At 45.6% G+C, this 19580-nt stretch overlaps 7 protein-coding genes across 7 annotated transcripts; 5 read left to right on the top strand and 2 right to left on the bottom strand.

The window, feature by feature from the left end:
• Positions 1-256: 256 nt before the first annotated feature.
• Positions 257-5368, top strand: HOO65_070142 (Sec7 domain-containing protein; the record flags this gene model as incomplete). Its single annotated transcript, XM_071004782.1, has 6 exons — positions 257-668; positions 755-3357; positions 3432-3724; positions 3785-4614; positions 4676-5058; positions 5123-5368. The coding sequence occupies 6 exons, from the start codon at positions 257-259 to the stop codon at positions 5366-5368; spliced, it is 4767 nt and encodes a 1588-aa protein (XP_070856860.1).
• A 331-nt stretch (positions 5369-5699) lies between these two features.
• HOO65_070143 (U1 small nuclear ribonucleoprotein usp102) lies at positions 5700-6587 on the top strand (the record flags this gene model as incomplete). The annotated part of the gene is made up of 3 exons (XM_071005142.1): positions 5700-5728; positions 5793-6106; positions 6211-6587. 3 exons carry the CDS (start codon positions 5700-5702, stop codon positions 6585-6587), a joined length of 720 nt encoding a protein of 239 aa, XP_070856861.1.
• Positions 6588-6808: 221 nt separating this feature from the next.
• Positions 6809-8139, bottom strand: HOO65_070144 (vacuolar ATP synthase subunit D; the record flags this gene model as incomplete). Its single annotated transcript, XM_071005049.1, has 6 exons — positions 6809-6958; positions 7047-7102; positions 7340-7388; positions 7461-7776; positions 7934-8046; positions 8125-8139. 6 exons carry the CDS (start codon positions 8137-8139, stop codon positions 6809-6811), a joined length of 699 nt encoding a protein of 232 aa, XP_070856862.1.
• A 548-nt stretch (positions 8140-8687) lies between these two features.
• On the top strand, positions 8688-11204 carry HOO65_070145 (Pre-mRNA-splicing factor syf1; the record flags this gene model as incomplete). Its single annotated transcript, XM_071004898.1, has 2 exons — positions 8688-8723; positions 8796-11204. The coding sequence occupies 2 exons, from the start codon at positions 8688-8690 to the stop codon at positions 11202-11204; spliced, it is 2445 nt and encodes an 814-aa protein (XP_070856863.1).
• A 366-nt stretch (positions 11205-11570) lies between these two features.
• HOO65_070146 (CCA tRNA nucleotidyltransferase, mitochondrial) lies at positions 11571-13191 on the top strand (the record flags this gene model as incomplete). The annotated part of the gene is made up of 2 exons (XM_071005007.1): positions 11571-12324; positions 12371-13191. The coding sequence occupies 2 exons, from the start codon at positions 11571-11573 to the stop codon at positions 13189-13191; spliced, it is 1575 nt and encodes a 524-aa protein (XP_070856864.1).
• A 204-nt stretch (positions 13192-13395) lies between these two features.
• Positions 13396-14691, top strand: HOO65_070147 (uncharacterized protein; the record flags this gene model as incomplete). The annotated part of the gene is made up of 5 exons (XM_071005057.1): positions 13396-13474; positions 13533-13609; positions 13663-13875; positions 13926-13958; positions 14269-14691. The coding sequence occupies 5 exons, from the start codon at positions 13396-13398 to the stop codon at positions 14689-14691; spliced, it is 825 nt and encodes a 274-aa protein (XP_070856865.1).
• Positions 14692-15128: 437 nt separating this feature from the next.
• Positions 15129-18136, bottom strand: HOO65_070148 (Polyphosphoinositide phosphatase; the record flags this gene model as incomplete). Its single annotated transcript, XM_071004872.1, has 3 exons — positions 15129-17012; positions 17115-17215; positions 17293-18136. The coding sequence occupies 3 exons, from the start codon at positions 18134-18136 to the stop codon at positions 15129-15131; spliced, it is 2829 nt and encodes a 942-aa protein (XP_070856866.1).
• Between the last annotated feature and the right edge of the window lie 1444 nt (positions 18137-19580).

Below are 19580 nucleotides of genomic sequence, written 5' to 3' on the forward strand. Positions count from 1 at the left end.
ATGAGTTGAGCAGAAGGATTTTGATAGTTGTGCCATCCCTCGATGGCATAAACCTAAACTCAATGGACGACTTGCTTCCTTAGACCTCAACCCCTTCCCCTAACAAACTAAAAAAAAAGTGGCCAAATTGCACATGCCATCTACACAGATTACTACTTGCTAACAAGCTGTCCTTGCCCCTATCAACTTAGAAAAGCACAGCATTACTTCGTGTTCTTTGTCAGGTTCAAGGCTCATCATAAAATATTCCTGCAAGATGAGTCTCGGCACACTACCAACGCACTCGTATGAAGATTCGCAATCAGGGCTGTCTTCCCAACTCCCTTCATCACGAATGCAGTATCGCAACCACCCAGTGTCCGTCGCCGTCGATCCCGTTTCCCTTGTTATTTCCGAATGTATTTCCATCACCTCTGAAATCCGCAAAAGAGCTCCTTTGCAAAATTCTTCTGTATCCGCCATTCTAGGTGGTAGTCCAAATCCTGTGCATTTGGTACCTCCTAGCCCTCGCGATGCGGCTTTCAGCTCAACCTCTGCCTCTCGAGTCGATGATGATGTGGCCTCAGGCAATCGCTGGGGGCTGCGCGCTACAAACGCCAAGTCAACTCAGGACCATCCCCTAATGTCTAGCTTTGGAAGACTTCGGCACGAGCTATCTGGAACCAAAGGTGCGTAGGCTGACTTGTACTGAGTGATTCAATTTGTTATTTTCTCCCTGTAAACGGAACTTGTGCTTACTATGGGTTATTTGCAGATATATGCTCATTCGATGCCTTGTCACTCCTTAAACCTTTTCTTCAAATTATGCAGACCAAAGGGACTGCGGCCCCAATCACAATTCTTGCCCTTGGTGCTTTGCGCAAGTTCCTTGCCTACGGCTTCATAGGGACACATTCTCCGAGGTTTCCGCTGGCAATGCAATCTTTGTCTTCTGCACTGACTCATTGTCAATTCAACGATTCTGGGCAGATGGAGGTCGTACTGCTTATGATACTTAACTTGATGGAGGACATGATGTCCGGTCCAGGCGGCCACATCTTGAGCGATGACAGTGTGTGTAAAATGATGCAGCGAGGCTTGGTCATTTGCTCCTCACCACGATTCTCTCCTGTTTTGCGTCAAACTGCTGAAGCTACGCTGATCCGCATGTGTCAGATTATTTTCCAAGATCTTAAGTTTTTGGAAAGCGAATCGCAACTCCAATCAGTCTCGCTGGACGATGACCCGAACCTCGACGTAACCCTTATGGGACCCCCACTACCCATCGCTTCGGAAAAACCACAAGATGATCCCTTGAATGGACAGAAGGAAGATCTGGTAGTAAATGAAGACCTGGTTGACGACAACACAATCAAAACCTCAACCCCAGACACACCCCTTTTGTCGGAATCTCAGGAAGATGGCGACACGAGCCATAAGGCTGTCCGCAATAGTACCTCATCTTCTAGACAAGATGAAGACGAGGAAATGGAAATGGAGCCTCTTGATCTTCGACCTTACTCTTTAGCTTCGGTAAAGGAGGTACTTCGTGTGCTCGTGAGCTTTTTGGATCCAAACGACCTTCAATATACTGCGACTATGCGTATCATGGCATTGCGTATAATCCATGTGGCTCTTGAAGTTGCAGGCTCCTCACTTGCTCGCCATCCTTCTCTAGCTGCCATTGTTAGCGACAGCCTTTGCTGTCACTTATTCCAACTCGTTCGCTCGGACAACATGGACCTCCTCCAAGAATCCCTTGCCGTTGCTGGAACTTTGCTTGAGACTTGCCGCGATATTCTTAAGCTACAACAAGAATTCTTCATCTCTTTTCTTATTACAAGTCTATTCACCCCTGCCGATGTACCTAGAGAACTGAATATTGATCCGTCCTTGTATGATGGCATCCCTAAGACTCTCAAGCTGGTAAAGCCAGCTCCTGCAGCCCCCACGACAAAGGTTGCAAGTGGACGTTCAACACCAGTTGCTGGAAAAGATCGTTCTAAGTCGAGCTTTGAATTGGCGGCACGGAAGCCAGATGCCCGACAGGCAATGGTTGAATGCGTTGGAGTTCTATCAAGAATGCCTACCTTTATGATTGAACTCTTTGTGAACTATGACTGTGATGAGGACCGAGCAGACCTCTGCGAAGACCTCGTTGGTCTTTTGTCTAGAAACGCATTACCGGATTCAGCCACTTGGAGTACTACTAGCGTCCCTCCCCTTTGTCTAGATGCATTGCTTCGATTCGTTCAATTTCTGGCCGAAAGATTAGACGATGAACCTAAGACCGATGGGCTTCCCGATGCGGAGTCTCTTAAAAAACGACGCCAGAGAAAGCTTGTTATTTCGAAGGGCGCTGCTATCTTCAATGAGAAGCCCAAAGATGGGCTAGCTTACCTTGAAGCACAAGGAATCATCGAAGATGCTAGCAATCCTGTATCTGTGGCAAGCTTCCTGCAAAGTACGACGAAAATAAACAAAGCTGTATTGGGTGACTTCATCTCTAAGCGTGGAAACGAGTCGATATTAGATGCATTCCTCAATGCTTTTGACTTTTCTGGCAAGACGCTGGACGAGGCACTTCGCATGATGCTTGAGACGTTCCGCCTTCCAGGAGAGGCTCCCCTAATTGAGCGCATTGTCAGTCTATTCTCTGAAAAGTATTTTGAATCCTATACCGATAACGATATAGCCCACAAGGACAGCGTCTTTATCTTGACTTACGCCGTCATTATTCTCAACACCGATCAACACAACCCAAACCTCAAGCATCAGAAGCGTATGACATTTGAGGATTTCTCTCGTAATCTTCGGGGGCAAAACAACGGCGAAGATTTCTTGCCTGAGTTTCTACAAAGGATTTTTGACTCCATCCGTTCCAACGAGATTATCCTCCCTGATGAGCATGACAACCAACATGCTTTCAACTACGCATGGAGGGAGCTTCTTTCCAAGGCTGGCAGCGAAAGTGAGCTGTTAGTTTGCGACACCAATATTTACGATTCTGAATTGTTTGCTACAACATGGAAACCAATCGTATCTACGCTGGCCTATGTTTTCATGTCTGCCACTGACGATGCGGTATTTGCTCGTGTTGTCACTGGTTTCCACGAGTGTGCCCGAATTGCCGCCAAGCATGGAAATACGGAGGCCCTTGATCAAATTGTGTACTGTTTGTGCCAGATGTCTACATTGGCAGAGAAATTATCACACAACACTGCCCTCAATACCGAGGTACAGGTTGGAGATAGCAGTGTGATGGTTAGCGAGTTGGCTGTCAAACTTGGCCGTGATTTCAGGGCCCAGTTAGCTTCTCTTGTACTATTTCGTGTCGTAAATGGCAATGAAGCTTTGGTACAACGTGGCTGGAGCTATGTGAGTAAAACTGCAATCCTATCTCACATGTTTGAAAAAAAATGGCTTTGTCCTTGGCTAACTAAAAACACCAGATAATTCAAATTTGGCTCAATCTTTTCATCAATTCGCTCATCCCCTCATTTGCTACTTTGTCAAATGTTGACAAGCTTACATTCCCCGAAATTCCTCTACAGACCCCTTCTCAGGTTATTGACCGAGCCACTAAAGTTAATGATAGCGGCTTCTTTTCCGCCTTCACCTCCTATATTTCAAGCTACGCTGCCGACGACCCCCCGGAGCCCTCCGACGAGGAATTGGAAAGCACTCTATGCACTATTGATTGCGTAAAGCAATGCAATATGCAAGACATCTTCACCAATATCCAGTAAGATCCCGTTACCCCACACGCGCAAATGTACAACTGATGCTGATTATAGTTTTAAAGGAATATGGATCCTAATGCTCTGGCGAAGTTCATTGATATGCTACTACGTCACTTGCCTGAAGGAAGCCCTGCGGTCATCAACGTCATGGCCGACCAGCCGCCAGCCTCTCCTGTGAATGGCCAAAATCCTACCAGCTCCGAGCCCACTTATGACCCATCTATTCTGTATATTCTAGAACTTTGCACAATCTTTGTGCTTAAGGATGATGAAACCGTTGGAATCCTGGGCCGCCCTGTTGCCGACTCTTTATTTTCTATACTTCGCGATGCAAAGAGCAATCATTCTATTGTAGTGTCTCGATGTGCGCTACACCTGTTCGAATTACTGCGAGCCTCTTACCAAAATGGGTTCATTAATGTTCCTGTTCTTCTTCACACTATCGCCAACTTCCCCAAGGACGTTATGGCCAAGTGTTCTAACCTCTTACTCAAGGGGCTAAGAGGGTGTATCCAAGAGCCTAGCCCCTTGCGTAGTGAGATCATGACTTCGCCTGATTTTTGGGCTATTTTGAGATTGCTCTCTGGCCGCCCCGACTGTTCGTCTATAGTTTTTGAGATTTTGGATGCTGGAACTACTGGAGATCCTCCATCTATCATCTCAGATAACTACGAAGCAGCTATTAAGTTGTTAAACGACTTTGCTACAGCCTCTCGTTTATCAACCTCGCCCCGACCAGACATTAAACAGCGCCCTAGCAGCCAACGCTCTAAGAAGACTTGTGAAGCAGACGAGGTTGTTTCAAGGGGAATGCGAGCCATCACCTTGATCTACAATATGACAGGCAGAATTCCACATTTAATGAAGCAATCTCATTTGGAAAGTAATGAGGGTAAGCTATCTTTTTATCTTGATATTTATGTGCCGTCTTTATTCTAACTGCATTATTTAAGCATGGTCTGCCTATTGGCTTCCCGTATTCAAGTCACTTACTTCGCAATGCACAAACCCGTGCCGAGATGTTCGTCAGCTTGCATTTACATCCCTTCACCGTACTCTCTTGTCACCTGACCTCACAGATACGAATCACAAAGAATGGACTGCCATTTTCAGCGAGGTTCTGTTCCCTCTGATCCATCGTCTTCTAAAGCCTGAGGTGTTTTCGTCTGACCGCGAAGGGATGGGTGAGATGCGTGTACAAACGGCCTCGTTGTTGTGCAAGGTATTCCTACAGTACCTCGTAATTCTGTCGTCATGGGACGGCATGTTTGATCTCTGGGTTAAAATTATTGACATTATGGATCGCCTCTTGAACAGCGGCCAGGGCGACGTTCTGGTATGTGACGCTGTATTTTATCAAAGCAATATGTCTCCGTACTAACCACCATAAAATCATGTAGGAAGAGGCAGTCCGTGAGAACCTAAAGAATGTGGTTTTATTCATGTCTAGCATTGACTATTTGGTTCCGCCGTCCAAGGATAATTCCAAGGCAGAGCTCTGGCACGAGACATGGAAACGTATCGACCGATTCTTGCCCGATTTGAAGATTGACTTAGCTCTTGAGGTAGACCATGAGGGGTCGGCATCTAGTGAAAAAGAGAAGCAGGATGCTATAGAGGATGTGGTTACAGAAGGCACAGCGTAATTTAGGTTGATGGAGTTGAATAACCATAGCCTAGACTAGATAGCTTTGTTTCTTTTCATTTTTTCCTTTTGATTATTGCGCGTAGATGAAAATCTGGAATAAAACCTGAATTAGATATGACTATGGATACACAATTAATAACAGGCTCTTCAGGACGAAAGCTTCAGCATTGAAAACCGAAATTCATATAACAGGGCCAGCTAAGGAACCGAAAGCCCCGATATAAGCATATCATTATTTCTTGGTTAATCAGCCTCGTGACAAGTTTCCAGCCTTCCAACTATCTTAGATCTCCAAACAGCCAACTCGGAGTTTTACTTTTCTTTTCAAAATGACATCTTCTCAACCGCCTATCGCTACGTTAGTGTCATTGCACCCCGGCACTATGTATGCATCTGGCTGACTTATGTTCTACTAACTGTAGGGTTTATGTCCAGAACCTGGAGGAGCGCATTAAGCTTGATGCACTCATTGCGGCTCTGACGAGCATCTTCTCTGAGTACGGTACCGTCCTTGACGTAGTTGCTAAAAGCAATTTAAAAGCTAAAGGCCAGGCTTTTGTGGTGTTTGACAACCCTGAATCAGCAGCCAAAGCTATCGAAGAAATCCAGGGCTTTGAGCTTTTTGGAAAGCCGATGCGCGTCGCGCTGGCGCGCACCAGGAGTGATGCGACAGTCCAAAAGACCTGCTCAGCCGAAGAGCTTGAGCTTCACAAACGCCACCGCATTGCCGATAAAGGTAGGTTACAGAAGCCACTTACAGTGTGGCCCGCGTTGTGGGCACGTGCCAGGGAGGCTGTACAGACGAGGCTTATTTGCTAACGATTTCGATTTCACCTATAGAAAAGCGCATTGCTGCTGCAGAGGAGCAACGCCGTGCCGAGGCGTTGCAGGAGGGGGCATTGAAATTAGGCCGTGGTCCAACAGGGCTCAAGTCGTCCAACCCAGCCGGTCCCACGGGTGTGGCAGACGAGTATCTCCCTCCTAACAAAATTTTGTTTCTACAAAATATCCCAGATCAGTACGATACTGATGCTCTCACGTCTGTTTTTGGTCGCTTTGAGGGATTCAAGGAGGTTCGCCTAGTGCCAGGTAGACGTGGGTTGGCCTTTGTTGAGTACGAAAATGACCAGAATGCTATTACTGCCAAGGAGAGTACTTCAGGCATGACCTTGGGCGATGATGCAAAGCCTCTTAAGGTGACATACCAGCGGAAATGAATGGTATCTAGCATATTTATTATGTGAGGGTAGGTGTATTTATCAATATTAGTCTTGATTCTGGAAGTGGATTAGTTCTTCATGTACTACACACTGGCATACATAGCACGAGAGATATATATCTCTTCGGATTCAATATATATAACGTCTGGCAAAACTGAAGTCCTGGATAATGCCGCTTTCCTAAACAACCAAGCAACGAATAATCAATCCCACAATACTTAGAAGATAACTTCCTCTTCGTCCCCATCAGCTAATAGGTCCTTCGGGTGATCGCCATCGTCATCTTCTGAGGGTTGGCCCTTGGCGGCCCTCCTAGCCTTAAGCTCAAGATCCGCAGCTGCTGTATCACGCTGTTTCTTGTTTGCGACCTGTTTATGATACGGTTAATACTGGCCTAGTCTGTATGGGATATCGTAGTATAGCACGAAATGCTACACATGTCTTTTCAGGGCATACCTTCTTCAATCTATAAAACTCCTCTCTGTCTAACTCATCAAGCTCGGAGTTGATATCTAAACACGGGTTAGCTTATTCTAGTTCTAGGAGGGCGTATCATTGAAAGCTTACACTTGATAGTATTCTCCGTTCTTGGGATAATGACATGCTCACTAAGGCGGTTGGTTAGCTGACTACTTTGCCAAAGAGGCTGCAACATGGATTAAAAAGAGATTCATTCATACATGGCGTTTACTGTCAATAGCGTGTTAGTCTCGACATATCCAAAATACTAAGGGGGGGACGTAGTTTACCTCTGCGGTTCACGACTTTGATGACCTCATCAAGGATAACAAATGCAGTCTATCACCCCTCGATTGTTAGCATGGTGAGTCAATAAATCTGAGCAGGTTTGAAAGTTAAGAGGGTTCAGACCTGTAAGCTTGCGAGCTCGACAAGCGCCTCTACTGCTCTAGCATAGGTTTCTCTGCATCTTTGGACCTGTTGACCACCACGTCCCAGACCTGTTAGACCAAAGTCATTGTTTCCTTCAGTCTGGTAGCTTTCAAAGGCAGGAAGAAGAACACCCGAGACATTCTCCTGCTTTGTGCGCAGGCGGAATCTAGCGGACTTTGCAGATTCTTGAATCTGGTAGCCAATGTCACCACCAACAGCATAGGTGACTTCAGCTAGGGAAAAGGCGGCAATCTCCATAACTCGGCCCATCTTCCGTTTCGCCTCATCGATGCGTCTGGTGATCTCTAGTACCGGGCAGATGAATTGGTAAGCTTTTATTTATGACAAGTATCGGATTCGGATGGGGCGATATTTAAATACCTCGAAAGCGCCTATGAGATAGCAAGGCCATGTTAGAAACAAGCATTCACGACAATTGGTGGCCAACATACTTTGTGAGAGCCTCGCTCTTTCTCTTTAGAAGACTGTGGCCAGTTTCAGCGCCCTTTAATTTAGCCTTCATCAAGCCCAGCGACTGGCGCGTGGGGAAGACAGGTTCACGATCCTATAGTTTATGATATATGAGAAAGATGCGCTATACCAGTTGATCTTGTGAATTGCAAGCAGACATTGTACAACTTACAGCAGCACCTGACATATTGGATCCGAATAAAACAGAGGTACGCGAGAGATGGCGATGAAGTGAAGATGAGGCGAAGGTGGTAGTGTGTGAGAGGCGAGGGCTTAAAAGCAAGCAGCAAACTGACTTGAGACCAGACTGCTAGAGTAGAGGGAGCGTTATCGTAGCGATTTTAAAGGGCAATCAATGCGTTGAAATGCTAATTAATCATTCCGAGCTTGACTTAACTGGGATAAGCTAAGCTGTTTGGTGCTGCGGCCAAATGCATATACCAAGAATATGCATCAATCGATATGCTGCACAGCCAAGTCCCTTGCTGAGAGCGACCCAGCTTTTTGAAGGACCTGCACTAAATGTCCACCCGATCGTCTTGTTGGTACCTACACCGTCTTGCGCCGCCTTTGCATTTGGATTGAACAGCAAGAGTTCCATTTTTTTTACTTTGCTTTTACTGCGCGGCATTATTGGAATCTCTTAGCTTCAGCCTAAGGCACTGCCATATGCGATAAAGCCCCCTCTCCGGCCAATTCCGTGTGTAAATGCCTGCCGCGATCACTGTCTCAACAATGACGGCTCAGGATGAAGTTGACCTTTGCATGATTGTATGTTAATTTCTTTTCGAGTGCTATCGCCATCTAACTTCAGCCTTTCTAATCTAATCCGATCCACCTTAGACCGAAGATGATCCAGTGTACGAACACGACATTCTCCGAAACCCTAATAGCCCCAAGCCATGGTTGGCCTTTATTGCTTCCAAGCTCCAGCACGGAACCGTTCGACACCAAGCTTTCGTGATGGAGCGGGCATGTATGCAACTTCCTCGATCTTACAAACTATGGAAAATGTACCTCGAGTTCCGTGTGAAGCATGTGAAAAAGCTCAATGCGGCAATCTTCTCCATTGAGTATCGCAAAGTCAATGCTCTTTTTGAGCGCGCCCTCATTCTCCTCAATAAGATGCCTCGCATTTGGGAGCTGTTTCTCAAATTTCTCTTGCTTCAACCAGCCATAACTACGACTCGAAGAACATTCGATCGCGCATTGCGCGCCCTTCCCATTACCCAGCATCAACGGATCTGGGCGCTCTATCTTCCCTTTGCCAACTCGGCATCGGGCGAGACAGCAATCAAAATTTGGCGGAGATACATACAAATTCACCCACAGGATTACGAGGACTACATCGAGCTTTTGGTTCATGTAGAGAAATACACGGAAGCAGTCCAGGCGTATATTTCTATGCTAAATAATCCCAAATTCTCAAGCAAAAATGGCAAAGGCAAGCACGAAATCTGGAGCGAAATGGTCGATCTCCTTGTTAGGCATGCCTCAGAAATCAAGACGGGATCAGAAAACGGAATCAATGTCGAGCGAATCCTACGAAGCGGAGTTGGTTTATTTCCAGATCAGCGAGGCAATCTTTGGTGTGGTCTTGCAACATTCTGGATCAAGCGCGGGAATTTTGATCGCGCACGTGATATCTTTGAAGAAGGTATATCAACAGTCATGACCGTGCGAGACTTCACCATGATATTCGATTCGTTCATGGAGTTTGAGCGCAATGTCATTGAAGCCCTCATGGAAAAGGCCGGCATACGAAGCGATAAAGGTATTGTGGACGAAACAGCCGACTTTGAGCTTGACATTCACATGATGCGACTTGAACAACTGCTTGACCGGCGGCCTTTCCTTCTCAACGACGTTCTTCTCCGACAAAACCCCAACAGTGTCCATGAATGGGAAAAAAGAGTGGTGCTCTGGGGCCAAAATGCCCAAGAGATTGGAAAGACTTATGCCAATGCGCTTGCAACTATTCAGCCTAAAAAGGCTATTGGACCCCTCCATGAACTATGGGGAAACTACGCCAAGTTCTACGAATCGGCAGGCGACCTTGCTACCGCACGTGTCATCATGGACAAGGCCGTCAAAGTCCCTTTTAAATCTGTTGCTGAGCTCGCTGATATGTGGCTGTCTTGGACAGAACTAGAACTGCGTAATGAAAACTTTGAAGACGCAGTAAAAGTCATGCGCAAAGCTGTCCAGGCACCGAAACGATCTACGGTTGACTACTTTGATGAAACTCTGACGCCCCAACAACGAGTACACAAAAGCTGGAAGCTATGGAGCTTCTATGTTGACCTTGTCGAGAGTGTGGAGGGCCTTGATGAAACACGCAATGTTTACGAGCGGATATTCGAGTTAAGGATAGCAACGCCACAGACTGTTGTCAACTACGCCAAAATGCTAGAAGAGCACCAGTACTTTGAAGAGTCATTCAAAATCTTTGAGCGTGGTCTGGATCTGTTCAGTTATCCTGTGGCCTTTGAGCTGTGGAATCTCTATTTAACCAAGGCAGTTGATCGCAAGATTAGCATCGAACGGCTCCGAGACCTCTTTGAACAAGCTATTGAAGGCTGCCCTCCTCGATTTGCGAAGGTCATATATCTCATGTACGGTAACCTAGAAGAAGAACGCGGCCTAGCACGTCATGCTATGCGCATCTACGAACGCGCTACCAGAGCTGTATCCGACGAGGATCGTGCCGACATGTTTAGCTTTTATATCACAAAGTCAGCATCTAACTTCGGACTACCGTCAACACGCTCCATCTATGAGAAAGCCATTGAAATTCTTCCAGACACGGACGCCCGCGATATGTGCCTCAAGTTTGCTGAGATGGAAAAACGCCTAGGAGAGATCGACCGCGCAAGAGCTATCTTTGGTCACGGATCTCAGTTCTGTGACCCTCGCACGAGTCCCGATTTCTGGGCCAAGTGGGAGGCATTTGAAGTGCAGCATGGAAATGAAGATACCTTCAAGGAAATGCTGCGGGTCAAGCGTAGTGTCCAGGCTCAGTTCAACACAGATGTCAATTTTATTGCAACACAGGCTCTAGCTCGTGTTCAGGGTGCCAGTGCAGGCGGAGACGGCCAATCATCCCCAGATGCCATGGCCCTTCTTGACAGACAATCTAAGGCACCCGTGGGCTTCGTCTCTGCCGGTACTTCTTTCCGGTCAGGACCTCCAGAAGAGGCCGCCGCACCTCAAGCTGCCAACCCCGACCTAATCGACATTGATGATGAGTAATCAAGATTAGGCCGCTCGTATTTCTTCTGCCTTTATTTCTCTGTTGAACGCCCCATTTAGTTTGTCGTTTTTCCTTTTATTTTTCTCTTTTCCCAAGCCCCTTCCTACTATTTCCTTAAGGCAGTAGTTTAAACAAATGTTTGTACTAGCTGTTGTGATGTCTACAAAATAAGAGTTGTTGATCCAAGTATTTGACTAGAAACTTATTAAAGAGGGGTCCTTAGGGTTAGTGATTTTTTGAAAGGTGCTTGTGTGAGGCTTACAGTCGATGAAAAATTTGTAGCTCTCCTCCTTAATGAGAAACGAAGCCAGCCTTTTATGAAACGGTCGCTCTCCCTCTTCCAAACTGGATTCAAACGATCCATCATGTCGACTTCCTTGTTGCCTCGGATAAATCTTACGCCAAACGAAACCAGACTCAAGGATCTTCTCCTAGATCTTACAGCCTCACTCGCCCAAGACCAGCCAAATGGCCCGGTAGTGCTGCGATGGGCTGGCGGCTGGGTGAGAGACAAGCTTCTAGGAATTGAAAGCAATGATATCGATGTTGCTATCAACTGCATGACGGGCGAGACCTTTGGCCTTGAGCTAGGGAAGTTTTGCCAGCAGGCATGGGTCGTAGAAAAGTATGGCATAAAAAAGGATGATCTCCATGGCCTACACTTGATCCGATTGAATCCTGAAAAATCCAAGAACCTAGAGACGGCTACAACACAACTGTTCGGTGTCGACCTGGACTTCGTCAATCTCCGCAAAGAGACATACGCGCAGGATAGCAGAAATCCTGAAGTTGAATTTGGAACAGCATACGAAGATGCCATGCGGCGAGATGCAACAGTCAATGCCATGTTTTATAATCTGCACTCGGACAGTATTGAGGATCATACAGGTGGTGTGGCTGATCTAAAGGACAAGGTTATTCGCACCCCTCTTGAGCCTTTCCAGACCTTCATGGATGACCCTCTCCGGGTCTTACGACTGGTCCGTTTTGCTAGCCGTCTAGGCTTCACTATTGCTGAAAACACTTGTCAATGTATGAGCGATCCTCGGGTTCTGGACGCTCTAGCTCTGAAGATTACGCGTGAGCGTGTAGGTATTGAGCTTGATAAGATGCTCAAGGGTGAGTTGTCCTCATTTCACTTTTCTTCTCCGCTGAATACTACAAGTATCAACTAATGCGGTGTCATTTGTTTCTGCAGGGAATGATCCCCGAGCTGCGCTGGAGCTCATTTATGAACTTGGTCTTTATCATACTATCTTTACCAATGTCACCCAGCCTGACATGCCCAAGCCGGATATTGCAAATTGGCCTACGGCATTCAACCTTCTTCATGATATGTCAAAAAACAGCTTTGGCGACTTTCCTTACAACACTCTAGTAACGGATAGTAACGAATCATATCTAGCGTGGGCACTTGCATGTCTCTGCCCATGGGAAAATATCCCAACTCCATTGAGTGGACAAAAGCCCAAGTCCAAGTCACTTCCTCAGATTGTCACTGTTGCACGCGAAGGGTTTAGAGCAACAAACAAACTCTCTGATTGTCTCACCGGGTCACATAAAAATATTGACGAGATTCGCCGGTTTAAAGATGCTGTGCTAGAGGGACAACTATGGGCTAAAAAACGAGGTGCTGTAGCTATGATGATCAGAAGGTGGGAAGGAAACGCTATGAACTGGCGCCTCCAAATTCTCTATGCTATGCTCGTTGAAGCACTCCAGTATCCTTCTGATGCTACCCAAGAACTCAAAAAGCTTCGGGTCTCATGGGCTTCGGTCTTAAAAGAGCTGGAAAACCTCAATCTTATGGATGCCCATCTTGTCGTGGGTCTGGTAGATGGCCGCACTCTTTCAAAGGCTTTGAACAAGCGTCCTGGACAATGGATGCGTCCTGCTCTCGATATTTGCCTTGAATGGCAATTTGACAACCCCGGTGTCACAGATATCACAAAGCCGATAGATGCTGCTCGTGAAATATATGGATGAGAAGGCAGTCTAGCGGTTATATAGATCGTGATCAATATAGGGATACAGTGAATCCTAATGAAATTCACACTGGCCATGGTGTATCCTCAACCCTAACTGTGGAGACTGACAACAGAAGTACTACTGAGATTGTTTCAAGCTTATTTTCTTCTTTCATTCAATATTACTACACGAAAGATGATTGACCATCGCGAACAATCCACTATGGACTCACTGCTAGCAAAAGTACGCAGCATTGACCCAATGTCCATCTTGGAAGATGATGGGAGCCAAAACCTTGAAGGTTAGAAGCTTCATGTCCCATAATTATGTCAACTTCTCTATAGCTAACACATCACCAGACCTAAAACTTGATAGTAGTGAATATCAGTATCACGCTGAAGATCTAATCCGGCTGCTTAGTGTAGAGAAAGAAATAGTGAGTTTCCTTGTCATTTCATTTCTAATCATCAATCTAACGCTAAAGTGCAGAACATTGTGGAAGCCTTGACAGCTATTTTGTTAGCTTTGAGGCAAGATACTGTTGATGATATTGAAAGACTAAACTTGCTTTTATTGTCGGAACTGCATCCCATCTTGATTCCTGCCAATGGCCCTCCTTCTAGAGGCGCTGAAGCCTTGGTTAGCTTGAAGATTATTCTTCAGATGGTCAAGTTCCACAAAGTTATAAACCCAGCCCTTTTGGTACCTGTAATAGCGTATATGGATCCCTGCGACGACTGGAATAGCCACAGGTTAAACGCTCTTACGTTGGAAATATTGAAATCGTATGTTCAAAATGGGGGCTGCATTGAAGAAGTCATGGACTTGGTGTTAAGTCAAGTGATACGTCCTGCCATTTCATCTATTGGGTTGAAACAGAGAACGACAAGTCTAGCGACCCTACAAGACCACTCAACAGATCGGCCGTGGCACAATCGGGGTTTCTTCCTGAGACGGATGTATGAATGGATCTTGACTACTTGCTCGGTATGCACATTAGTCCAAAATAAAGAACCTTCATCTATGCTATTCTTCTTTGCTGACAAGCTACCCATATAAATACAGCCTGAATATGCTGCAAACCACTGGTCACAGCTTTTACCATTCGTACTTAACCTCCTCGATGACACCGATATCCCATCCCGAACTTCTGGCCTCCGTTACAGTATTATTGTTGTCAACAAGCTTCCTCACCAGATTATTCTCATCAATGGCATTGGCCAGGTTATCTGGGATGCAGTGTTTCCCGTCATATCTATTACGCCTGGTGTTTATCCTGAACACGAAGTCATCCAAGTAGTTGAGCTCGCTTATGCTAGTCTTGCTTGCATCGCCTCTAAAAACGACCAGCAGAAGAAAATGGCATTACTAGACAAAATGTTGCGGGAAGGTGTTTTTACAAACTACTCTCACGCCTCACAGTATTCTGGTATGATTGAACTATTTTTGCGCGAAATGGCTACTATTACTGATGCAATGGGTATTCATGCCGTGAAGCATCTAAAGGTAAGCGAATGAAACGATATATATTAGCGAGCATTGGTAGCATGTGTTGGTTGAGTAGCAGAGACAGTTAACTGACAAAATTTCACGCCCTTTAGGATATAATCCCTATCGTATCAATGGTTATGACAGATCCATTTTTGCCGGATGCTAGCATAAAGTCTGTCTATGAAGCATGCATTGTGCTCGAGAAGACTCTCGCAGCATGTTGGGTGCGTATTAGAAGTCTATACGCCGGAGAAGTTCTGAATATGATCTGTATATGTTGGTTGAATTTGAAGACAGCTATGTCTCCTGCCCGACATTTACAAACCCCTGAGAAAAGTTTCCTCAGAAGAGTTGAGGAACGGCTTATAAAAATAGCGGCTATGATGAAGACCCTCTTAGACAACCAAGGGGATACTGAGTTTTCAATCAGGTCACTCCTGCAGGCTCAGCCATTTCTTCAGGAGTTATTCAAGAACCTGCCAAGCAACGGCGGGATGTTGCTTGAAGAATGATTTGCCCTGTAGCCACTTCCGATACGCTTTGTAGCGCTTTTTCTGGGAGTCGTTTTCAGTGACATTAAGAGGATCATCCCCTATTTCCATAGTTTCGATATAAGCCTGTAAGTCCTCTGTACCAGATGGTTCAAGACCCTCAGATTGCCATAAACCATGCACAAACTTGATATACTCGGGCTCAACATCTGCAGGTGTCTCCGCTGAAACGACCAAAGGTAGACTATGGGGATGGGATAGATAGTGGAAGTAGTCTTCCTTCTCTTCCACGGTAACGTTTGGGTCTAATGATTCATGGACGGCCTTCGCAAAGATTGATTGTGCTGACTCGAACTTTTCGTGTGGTGTTAACTTCTGCGGTCGTGTCCCAGAAACAGGAGTTGCATTTGTGTTGCTTGTTGTTGGTCCTGGTTTGGAAGATGTAGGTGTAGGTGCTGGGTTCTGCATAATTTGAGAATTTGTCGTATGGAACCACTGCTGTAAAGAAGATCCGCGGGTAGAAGTGCCGTCTGTATCTTCATCTTTCAGGTTATTTTCAGAAAAGGACTTTTCGGGGTGTCTCTTGAGCGGCGCATTAGCCTCTGGGCCAATTCTGACCCGAAATGGGCTCATATCTACTAGGCTTTCAGAGGGGCGAGAGGTTGCTTGTCCCTCTTTTAGAGTTGATTTCATCCTAAAAGCAAACATATTATTAAAAGTTGATAGAGTTAGAGGTCGGTAGTACTCAACCCAGTAATTATCAGCATGATCAATGGAGCATCTCTCCCGAGAAGGGCGTGTCGAGCGGTAGTCCAACGGGATTTGTCGTGGCTGGAGATGTTGTGGGTTGAACCAATTCATGTAATCTTTTGTGGCAAGCTCCTCGTTCTTGGCTGGCCGTGGGTTATGTAGCTGGTAGTCACCATGCATATCCCATAAGAAGGATTTCCCGGGTTCGTACACATAATTTCCAAGAAACAGGTTATAAGTTTGTTGCCTTTGAGTATCCAGAAATGAGTTATTGTAAAAGCGTTTAAAGCTTTCCAACATATCACGTGGGTTACTTGTCCAGGATCCTGTTTTTCGATATGTCTCAACGGTATTGACAAGCTGTGAGCCAGCATACTGTAGAGCGATAGTATCGCCATGATCATGGTATAGATTGGTCAACATGTTGATAGCGTCAGTATCATAGTCCATGGTTGTGTCGGGTAGAACGCCTAGAGCGTGTAGCTGGTGCCCAAGCGCCCTCTTTCCTATCACGAACTGAGCAGCATTTGTACGATCAAGGCAATCGATGCAGTTAGTCCGAACCACGCCATTCTGTACCCTCGGTGGAGTTACGGAGGAACTAGCGCTACCATTGTGGAAAAAGCCAGTTTTTAGAATAGTATCTTCGGCTATGCTTTCGAGTGTGGAAATAACGTCTTGGTCTCTACTTTTAGATGCTCTGCTCATATCCCACGCTGTGTGGATAATCTTGGCATCGTCGGGCAGATACTGGTTTAGATACGATGTGGCTTGGATATAGTGATCCAAAAGTTTAGACTCCCTCGGAATTCTCTCGCGGGCTTTGACCAAGTTCAAAACGTATACTGGTGTTCCATACCGCCCAAAAAGGTTGTCGAAATGAGCAGCAGCCCCTGAGTAAAAGGGATCTGATACTTGAAGCTCTATAGGGGGTTTTGGAGATACCCCTGAAGCATCTTGCGTCCACGATAAGGGAATGCTTCCTCGGTGTTGTACATAGGATGTGAAGTGAGGGTTGCTATAAAGCTCAGGTCCTGGAGAGTGAAAAGAAGTTGTCAAAGCTTCCGAGACAATCTGCTCTGTTTCAACCTCATTAGCAACATGACCCTATTTGAAAGTTAGTAGCTGGAAGGCAAGGAAGAGAGTAAAATAAAAGCCTAGAGAGACTTTAAATCAAAAGAAAATCAGGAGTTTCGTTGATCTTTATACCTTTTCTGTTACTCCGCGCTTAAGGAAACGCACACCCGCATAATGACGAGACCGGCGGCCGATAAGGGTGATGTGAAGTATGCGTCCGAAGACATTTAGAGCTAAGACAATTGATTAGAAAATTAATGCAACATATTTGAATTGCTGTTTATACCATAATTGAGAGGAGATAACTCACCACTTTGCTCAATATACCCATGAATTATGGCCCGACACCAGACGTAAGGGTTCTCTATGCAAGATTCAATAGGTTTCACGAGATGGGAATTCCACACAAACATGCCATTAAATCCATTATTGCCAGGCTCAGATAGCTGAGTAGTAAGCCTTTCCCTTTCTCGTGAAAGATTGTGTTGCAAAGTGTGGCTGATGTCATATGAAGGGCTGTAGTAAAAGGTTCTGGTGAGATCGAGAGAAGTAAAAATATTTAAAAAGCGAGATTCTTCTGCATTACGGTGGTCTTGTTTGTTCTTGCATCTGGTGAGCGGGATAATCTCGGTCCCCTCGATTTGATATATATGATGGCCTCCTATTAGAGCAACGGTACTCTTCTTGGTAATGACGACCAGATAGTAGGGGCCAGTAAAACGAATGAAACCAAGGAGACCCCAAATAGTGCTTCGGAGCTTTATGCCACCAGTTGCCCGGTTGCCATCTTCAATTGCTTCTAGGAGCTCATTCATTCCATTTCTCGTGTAGACTGTCTTATCGTCTGCGATAGATAACTCGCTGTCCTCGGATGTCCGCTCAATCTTGAGGATACGGTGATGGTTTTCAGTGACATCACTACCAACAACATAGAAGCGTGAAGCAGTTTCATAAAGCCCAAACTTGTGGAAATTAAATGACTGGCTGCCCTTTGTTTGAGAACCACCAAGGGGAGTTTGCATACTCGCTGATGAAATGGCATCATCTTGGCTGTCACTCCACACACAACTGTCAATATCCTCAGGACTAGGGCCAACTGTGCTTATAGGGAGCGAGAGCTTGGGAGTTTGCGCTGCATTATCCTCGGGAGGCATTATTTTCGAAATCAATGTGACATGGATATGGATTGAACTATGAGAGCAATTATAGATAAATGTAATGACAATTGTACATGAGTGTCATTCGGCCACGATTCGTGTAACCTCAGACATCATAAAGATACCTCCTATGTTGTGGAGAATTTACCCCCGCTCGGTAGAGCCTCGGCTAAGCCTATGATGCCCAATCAATCCAGGCGGTGAAGAAACCCCAGAGGGTTAAATTTTTAGTAAGGAAACACACAATAGGTTATGAGCCTGGCACTTCAATCTAAAAATGGCTCAAGCAAATTTGAATACCTAATACTCCACATCTCTCATCTACATGTCAACTTACTGATATTTGTCAAACACATCAGAATAAATTTACCACACCAAACTTTTGATTTACCTTCAATTCACACTTCATTACCCTTCCCTATCTTTCAGCATCTGCTTCTTCCCTTCTTTTACGACTTGACCTTTCTTTCACATTACCATGAACACTGATGAACCCACAACTTTTGACATGGAAGCACAAGCAACCCATGCAGCGCTCATCATAACCGTTACTTGGGCCATTTAGTCCAGAAGTATTTCAATCGCACCTAAATCCTTGACAGGAGCCACAACAAGATCCACGGGCACAATTACGGCGACTTGTATCAGACCCACCAACATAGATTGGAAGCAATTATGGCGAATGTGATTAGAAAGAAATCGAATCCGGAACCGAGAATACATAGAACAAGGACGCATCACTACAAACGAAAGCTCCATGAATGACAATCGGACTGCCTTGAAGATTGCAGGAAATCTGGGAGCTAGCACCGAAACCAAGCACATCGACGTAGTAACTTGTAGCCAGGCAGTGGCTTCTGCCACAAGACTGAGCTTATAGCCACTTTCTGTGTAACACCGAAACGAGTACGACAACAAAATCGAAGCCCACCGAGACAGCTTAGAGTCCCAGCTATTATCGTCTCCCGAGTCTGCTCACTATATGTGGCCTTCCAAAAGAACATCACCTCCCGAGCGTCTTCCCCCGATCCGATCCCCAAATCAACGAATGAGCGTGTTATCAGCGTGTAGCCAAGCAGACATTACCATGACTCTCCTCCATCTTCACCAGACCAACCTACTGAAGAAGACTCGAGCAGTCATACCGGCAACATCTACAGTCATCAGATTCCTGAAATCAGAACAACTGAGAGTAGAAGGAAGCGAGCCAGGGCAAGAACACAGTGGTGTCAATAAACATGGTTCACCCTGCACACCATCACAGCCTTTCAGTTAGGCTCTCTTTACATCCCATCGAACAATAAAGTTTCTATACATCGAATAGCAGTGCGACATTGCCTATAACGAATTATTCAATCTTCACCTAACAAAACCAAGAAGAATGGAAAGTTAATGCCAATCTATAATACTCCATCAGAGAAATCGAGTGTATGTGAAAACT

Source organism: Ceratocystis lukuohia (genome assembly GCF_044167205.1).
Source record: "Ceratocystis lukuohia strain C4212 chromosome Unknown Supercontig7_pilon, whole genome shotgun sequence".
Classification (NCBI taxonomy): Eukaryota; Fungi; Ascomycota; class Sordariomycetes; order Microascales; family Ceratocystidaceae; genus Ceratocystis; species Ceratocystis lukuohia.